At 42.9% G+C, this 8,549-nt stretch overlaps 1 protein-coding gene across 1 annotated transcript in view; it reads left to right on the top strand.

The window, feature by feature from the left end:
* NSG2 (neuronal vesicle trafficking associated 2) overlaps nucleotides 1-4,608 on the top strand; it is a 126,237-nt gene extending 121,629 nt beyond the window's left edge. The window contains exon 5 of the mRNA XM_073575239.1: nucleotides 512-4,608. Coding sequence (XP_073431340.1) covers nucleotides 512-703 — 192 coding nt within the window. The 3' untranslated portion in view covers nucleotides 704-4,608. The remainder of the gene's footprint in view (nucleotides 1-511) is intronic.
* The last annotated feature ends 3,941 nt before the right edge of the window (nucleotides 4,609-8,549 follow it).

The raw sequence follows: 8,549 nt of genomic DNA on the forward strand, positions 1-8,549 counted from the left end.
CTGTCCACGGGGTCTTCTCATCTCTGTCTGTGTTCCCCCAACCCTCTGCCTGCCACCGGTCTATGAATGACAGGTCACTGCTGAGATTTCATACACAGGAGGTAGGCAGAGGGTCACAGACAGGGAGGAGAAGACCCAGTGCACAGTCCGGCCCCTGTACACCAACATCTGCTTAGCACAAAGCTTCAAATGGTGATTAAAGAAGAACCACAAAGCGTATTTCTTCACCAAAGGTATCAATGTAATCAGTATTACAGCACCATTACAGCCAGCTTTACTTTACATTGCTAAATTGTTCTCTTTAACATCCATATCCATAAAAGTCAGCAGAGCGAAAGAAACAGATGCACAACCACCTCTAAATTAATTCACCTTTATCTGGACGGGTTGCTGTTGTGCTTTGATGGGGCACCAATTTTCCATTTTGTCCCTAATGTCCAGAGTCAGACATGCAAGCGACATTTATGTAAACTATTCCTGGAGCACTAAATGATTTTTTTTTCAATTGCAGCATAAGAGATGCATACCCTCCTCACTGGATGCCTACTACTCCGCACAGGATTCCAACTCACGAGGAAGGTTTTACACTGTAATTAGCCATTACAGCATGGCTAAGCAAACAAGCTCAAGATCTGTCTCTCCGTGGCTTTCTTCGGGATCCATGAATCATGATACCAAGGCTAGTAAAACTGAAGGTCACTAGAAGGTCAAGCACGCAAGAGACATCAGTGATCCCAGACTGATCCCACGGCTCAGATGAGGTGCCGCATTCTAGATGCAAAGCTAAAAACTTGCGAGAGTCTTTAACGAACAGCGAGATGTTTCCTTTTTGTGCATTGTTATCGTTAATTTGTAACCGAGTCACAACCTTGTACAAAGGCATGTTCAATGTTTATCGTCAATCTGCAATGTAAAAATAGGAAAAAAAGAATTTTTTTAACATTGCCAAATTCAGTATGTTGAAAGATGCAGTCATATGCACATGAATGGCTTGCTTATTGCTCAGTTATAATAGTCATTTGTTTTTGTGAGTTGGCACAGTGTTGCTGTGTATGGGGAAAGTATGGACAGGAGTAATAAAATGTACAGCTACCTTCACCAATGTTATGGAAATGCAATAGGTTTGAGGCAGAAGTAGATATACAGCAGTTATGCAATGTAAGGATTGCTATTACAGATACTATATTCATAAATATATACATAAGGAAGCAAAGCTCAGATGAATTATATTGTCATAAAATCGCAAGTACCATTGATTGCTACTATTACTCCGGGACTGGGTCATTTGAAGAGAGGAATACATAATGTGTCAAGCTGTAGGCAAAAATAAATTGCTATATATGGAAATTGATGGGAGTATAAGTATTATAATTATTCATTTTAATGGGCCCTTTTCACTGTACAGTAGTAGCCAAGGGAATATGTCATGCTTTATTTGGAAAAGCATTTCGAAGTGCAATACGTGGATTTCTCTAGAGTTCAGAAATGTAATACAATATAGAAAAATATGTAAAAGAGATCATGATGTCAGATAGGAATATCAACGTGTATGGACTAATATATTTCTAACTAAGCAACTAACTATAACACAATGGAGATTTGCCAACACTTAGGTCGCATTCAGACAGGTATATTATACCCGGTTTAAAGCAATTTTACAGGAACAAAAATAATTAAATAATGGAAATGTCATTTTAAACAAAATCTTAAATACATTTAATTAGCAATTCGTTTTAGGTGTTTCTTTGGAGGTAATCAATATACAATTAAAATGGTTGTTATTTTGTTATCTTGACAAAAACCTGTGTTAGAATCTGAGGACAAGTGCCAGTAACCATATGCAGTAGATAGCGCCATTGCTGTGACCTGGAGTCAGCTTGAAAGTATGTGGTATATATTATCTCCAGGTTATAACAGCCAACCATCAGTGTGAGCTGCCTTTTCTTACCTCAGCATCCCTATTATTTCCAGTATTATATCAGATAGACAGGGTGAACCACAACAGCCTCTTCAACACCCCTGGTGTTTGCAGGATAATCTCAGATAGACAGGGTGGACAGCAATGTGAGCATCCTCTTCTTACCTTAGAACTCACATAAGGATAGGGTGAGCAGCAGTGTGAGCAGCCCCCTCTTACCTTTGTACTTCTGTTATCTCCAGTATTAGATCAGATAGACAAGGTGGACACAGCAGTGTGATCAGCCTCTTTTCACCTCAGCACCCCTTGGTATCGCAAGAATTATATCAGAAAGACAGGATGGACAGCAGTGTGAGCAGCCTCTTCTTACCTCAGTACTCTTGGTATCTCAAGTATTAGACCAGAATGTCCACAGGGAGCACATCTTTCTAGACATTAATGATTATGGCTGAGATTCCTATTGCACATGCTCACTGGCACCTGTCTGTCACGCAGTGACTATATGTGATTAGGGAAAGGGGCCCTGAACCATCCCTACGACTGAGGCCCAAACTATCGCTGCTCCCAAAAGTACCTCTAAAGGTGAGGTGATTTTGGTCACTAGCCTTTCTGCTCTCCTGTTATTTCTTAAGTTGTCCCCTTCTTCTCCCCCAGGAGGCTTGGGACAGAAATTTTAGTGTATTAACACGTAAGACAGACAGTGATAACAGATAGCAAGAAACATAAAAAAACACTCACCAAAGGTAGAGATGTATATAGGAAGGGATAGGAATGTACCAACTAAATGGGAATAGGACAATGAAAAAAACATACAACAAATCTCCAGTAGCAACAATTATCTCCAATTCAGCACAGCATCTCCAAGGAGCTAGGAAGCAAAACTTTCACTGGAAAGGAAAAGGTCTGGCCAGATTTTGTAGGGAGAGGAAATGACCAGGTGAGGAACAGCTGTGAGATGGAGCTGCATGTTTCTAACCAGCATAGAAAAGGTCATTAACTTAAGCACCAAAGGAAACTAAATCCATTTAATATGAAAAACAAACACATCTGGAAAATGGAAGATCTGTGATTTACAAAATGTAGTGACTATCTAACCCCAAATCTCACAGGAGGACATGACTCACTTGTGACACTGTCCTAATAACATTCTAGGGCATGTTTCTCTCAGTGAAAAAAAATGGCAACCATTTTATTGTATTGCAGTAATTACCTTCATAGACAACATGTGATATGCCAATTTATGATATTTGGGAATATATTATGCCATTTCCGCTTTTCTGTTTACGGCAACTCTCTCTATCTGTATGTATTAAGAATGAAACCCATGGATTTTGAGCTGTGGTTCTACTAAACCAAACTTACAGCACCTTGGGGTTGAGTACAATACACCCAGCTAAATCTCCTAATATGAGAAAAGTAAAATGTGTTTTACTAGAAATATATAAGATAATATATTGATGTAGCCTTCACTTGTCCTTGATTTGTACTGAAAACGTGAAAGATGTAAGTTTACTATGACATCATGATGTGCTAAGATTACACAAGAGGCAAAGCCTGGGCCTGGGGAGCTTGACTGTGCCGTTTCCTATACGCATTTATGTAGAATAGAAATAACAATGATTTTTGGCGCCCTCTCCAGGCAACGCCACTATTTTCATTTTTGCTAAACCTGCTTATCCTTAAAGTATAGAAGGGTCACTGATGCAATGATTGCAGGTTGCTGTGACATAAGAAAAGTAAATATTCACATGCCTAGATAGACTTTGTACATTGCGTTTTCATAAGCCATAATTGCATTTTTGTAAGTGATTTAACACCCAGTTATATTGTTCGCAGACAAGGATTAGGCCAACCTGTGCATTACCTTTAAGCTGTCGCAACATGCATTACGTTCCTAAAAAAGAAATATCATGACGATGTATGCATTGTTGTTTGTTAAGGCCACTTTCACACTTCAGGCTTTCGGTATCCGGCATGGTGCGGCGAAAAACCGGACTGCCGGATCCGGCGCCTGTTACGACCAGATCCGGCTTTTTCCCCATGCTGTTTCATTGACGCTGCATTGCGCCGGATGGCAATGCGGCGCGTCCGGTTTTTTCCGGATCCGGAGAAAATAGCCGGTCCAGCGTCTTGAAAAAACGTTGTATGCAACGTTTTTTCCCAACGCCGGACCGGTTTTTCGCACTGCGCATGCCCGGAAACCTTCTCTGCCAGGAATATATCCGGCAGAAAGAAGGATTCGGTGTCTGCGTTTGCGGCCGGATCTGGTAGTCCGGTTTTTCGCCGCACCCTGCCGGATACCGAAAGCCTGAAGTGTGAAAGTGGCCTAAACCGGATTCTTGTTCTTTTTATAAGTCTAGTTCGAGATTTTTCATGTATTCAAATTTCTATCATTTCTTTTGTAGTTAGAACTGTGTAGAGCTTTCTGAACTGTGATATGCTGCCATATGTACCCCATAAACCTGAGATGAAGGTGTAGTATGTGCTGTGCCGAGACTATAGTGCCAAATTCTCTAAAGGACTTCTCTACACTAGTATTTCGCACCTGTCACTATGTATATTAACATCTGCCCTTTCAGTAGTTTCTAATTCTGTGGTGTGTTTCTTGTTAGTAGCTAGAAGAGACTGGAGTATTTTGATGTAATCCTTGCACTCTTTTCTGACAGGAAAATAAAGCTGGATGTGTCTGACTTGTGGCTAATGGCTTATACATTATTAATGAAGAACTGATCAGAAGAAACACAAAATAACAGCAAATTTTGAGCACATACTGATAAATACTATTCGAACAGATATTTTTTACCTTGAATTTTTCTTCCCTGACAGGTTTGTAGATTCTTCATTGTTAGCTACTTTGCTAGATTTTCGCAATGGGTAAAGTTCATAACATGTAGCCATAATGTTTCCATATGAGATAATGAAAGCTGAACTGCAAACACTTGAAGAGTAACGAAACTATTTTTTTATTCGGTTATCTTCTGGGCATTGCAATATTATGATTTTTTTTCATAATATACTTCATTTTGCTCCCTTCTTTCTCAACACTATGCTGCAGATCTATTTCACTACCCCTTTAATGCACCTTTAGAAGCTCCTTTAATTTGCTGCTCAGCAAGACGCACTATATTCAACCAGTCTGTGTATGAGAATTCCACTGTCTGAGCATGTCTGCTCCTCACCCTAGTGCTCAGATAGGACAATTCACTTTTTTTTATTGCTTGAATCTAGCGTATGGGATCTTGGTGAGCAGCAGTGGAAAGGAGCTTCTAAAGGAGCATAAACTAAGTATTGAAACAGCACTGCATTACGGTGTTTGGGTGAGAAGAAAGAAAAATCGTGTAATAAAGTATACTTTGAAAATTCATCATTTTGCAATGCTTGGAAAATAATTAAATAATATGTTGTATTACTCTACAAAACAAACATCTATTCCCATATAAACTGTGACTACATACTGTATTTCTAATCTAATGTGCTTCACTTCAGCATTTCAGCTTCAATTATCTTAAATACAGACAATAAGGCTCCATAATGAGAACATTGTTGCTAGAATAAAATACTAGCAAAACTAATTTTCAGGCTGTGTACCCACGTAAGCGTTTTTTTGCGTTTTTTAAGCGTTTTTCCTGGTAAAAACACTTCAAAATCGCATACAAGAAGCATCCCATTCTTTTTAATGAATTCTGCAATTTTTGTGCACATGATGCATTTTTTCCGCGAAAAAACACTTTGCGGAAAAAAAACACAGCATGTTCCTTAATTTTGCGGAAAAAACACATTTCTAACTATATTCTACGCATAAAAAAGCGCGTTTTTCCTGGGAAGAAGTCCGTTTTTTTCTGCATATGTGGGTACATAGCCTCATAGTTCCACTTTCAATTTATTATACATTTATATTGATACTAGATGGTGGCCCGATTCTAACACATCGGGTATTCTAGAATATGGCCAGCGGGGGTTATACTCACCTTCCGACGGCCCCCGATCTCCTCTCCACGCTCCCGGCATCTTCCGGTCTCATATATCCATCCTGGCCCCTTGTGCTGCTACCCCCATATATCATCCTGGCCCCTTGTGCTGATCCCCCCATATATCATCTTGGCCCCTTATGCTGCTCCCCCCATATATTCATCCTGGCCCCTTGTGCTGCTCCCCCCATATATCCATACTGGTCCCTTGTGCTGCCACCCTCCCATATATATCCATATTGGTCCCTTGTGCTGCCACCCCCATATATCCATCCTGGCCTTTTGTGCTGCCACCCCCATAAATCCATCCTAGTCCCATGTGCTGCTCCCCATATATCCATCCTGGTCCCATGTGCTGCTCCCCATATATCCATCCTGGTCCCTTGTGCTGCTCCTCTCCATATATCCATCCTGATCCCTTGTGCTACCACCCTCCCAAATATCCATCCTGGCCCCTTGTGCTGCCACCCCCACATATCCATCCTGGTGCCATGTGCTGCTCCCCCCATAAATCCCATATATATATATATATATATATACACTAGCCAAAGAGCCCGGTGCTGCCCGGGCATAGTAACTAACTGTGGTTAGTTATAACAAATTATAATTATCCTCCATCCCATAGTCCCGTGCCCATATACCCATCATACATATACACGATCCCATAGTCCCGTGCCCATATACCCATCATAGATATCCTCCATCCCATAGTCGAGTGTCCATATACCCATCACACATATTCGCCATCCCATAGTCCAGTGCCCATATATCCATCACACATCCTCCATCCCATTGTCCCGTGCCCATATAACCGTCATACATATCCTCCATCCCATAGTCCAGTGCCCATATACCCATCACACATCCTCCATCCCATAGTCAACCATTATGACATCATAATGAGCGGTGGGGCTTGCAACCTATGATGACATCAGCGTTGCCATGGCAACCATTATGACATCATAATGAGGGGCGGGGCTTGACACACACACACTTTTTCCCCATTATGTAGATAGGGGCAAAACTGTTTGGTGAATTGGAACGCGCAGGGTTAAAATTTCGCCTCACAACATAGCTTAGGACACTCTCGGGGTCCAGACGTGTGACTGTGCCAAATTTTGTGGCTGTAGCTGCGATGGTGCGGATGCCTATCCCGGACATACACACATACATACACACACTCATACATACACACACTTGAGCTTTATATATTAGACTAGCTGAAGAGCCCGGCGCTGCCCGAGCATAGTAACTAGCTGTGATTAGTTATAGCAAATTATAATTATCCTCCATCCCATAGTCCCGTGCCCATATACCCATCATACATATCCACGATCCCATAGGCCCGTGCCCATATACCCATCATACATATCCTCCATCCCATAGTCGAGTGCCCATATACCCATCACACATCCTTCATCCCATAGTCCCATGTCCATATACCCATCACACATCCTCCATCCCATAGTCTCGTGCCCATATACCCATCATACATATCCTCCATCCCATAGTCGAGTGCCCATATACCCATCATACATATCCTCCATCCCATAGTCCCATGCCCATATACCCATCATACATATTCGCCATCCCATAGTCGAGTGCCCATATACCCATCACAAATCCTTCATCTCATAGTCCCATGCCCATATACCCATCATACATATCCTCCATCCCATAGTCCCGCGCCCATATACCCATCATACATATCCGCAATCCCATAGTCCCGTGCCCATATACCCGTCATACATATCCTCCATCCCATAGTCCAGTGTGCATATACCCATCACACATCCTCCATCCCATAGTCAACCATTATGACATCATAATGAGCGGCGGGGCTTGCAACCTATGATGACATCAGCGTCGCCATGGCAACCATTATAACATCATACTGAGGGGCGAGGCTTGATACACACACACACTTTTTCCCCATTATGTAGATAGGGGCAAAATTGTTTGGTGAATTGGAATGCGCGGGGTTAAAATTTCGCCTCACCACATAGCTTAGGACACTCTCGGGGTCCAGACGTGTGACAAATTTTGTGGCTGTAGCTGCGACAGTGCGGATGCCAATCCCGGACATACACACACACATACATACATACACACACTTGAGCTTTATATATTAGATATATATATGCATCCTGGCTCTCCCATACATCCATCTTGGCCCCCATATAGCCATCCTGGTCCCTTGTCCTTCCCCCCCACATGTATCCTTACTGGCCCCCCGTATGTATCCAACCTGGCACCTTGTCCTGCTGCCCCCATGCATCTCCAGCCTGGTCCCACCAAGTGTCTCCAGCCTGGTCCCCCCACCAAGTGTCTCCAGCCTGGTCCCCCCACCAAGTGTCTCCAGCCTGGTCCCCCCCACCAAGTGTCTCCAGCCTTGTCCCTACCCATGTGTCTCCAGGCTCGTCCCTCCATGTGTCTCCAGCCTCGTCCACCCCCATGTGCCTTCAGCCTGGTCCCCCCATGTGTCTTCAGCCTTGTCTCCTCATGTGTCTTCAGCCTGGTCCCCTCATGTGTCTCCAGCCTCGTCCCCTCATGTGTCTTCAGCCTGGTCCCCCCATGTGTCTCCAGCCTCGTCCGCCCCATGTGTCTCCAGCCTGGTCTGCCCCAATGTGTCTCCAGCCTGGTCCCCCCCATGCACACACACA

This window comes from Dendrobates tinctorius, unplaced genomic scaffold (assembly GCF_039654945.1).
Source record: "Dendrobates tinctorius isolate UK_male_01 unplaced genomic scaffold, ASM3965494v1 ptg000043l, whole genome shotgun sequence".
NCBI lineage: Eukaryota > Metazoa > Chordata > Amphibia > Anura > Dendrobatidae > Dendrobates > Dendrobates tinctorius.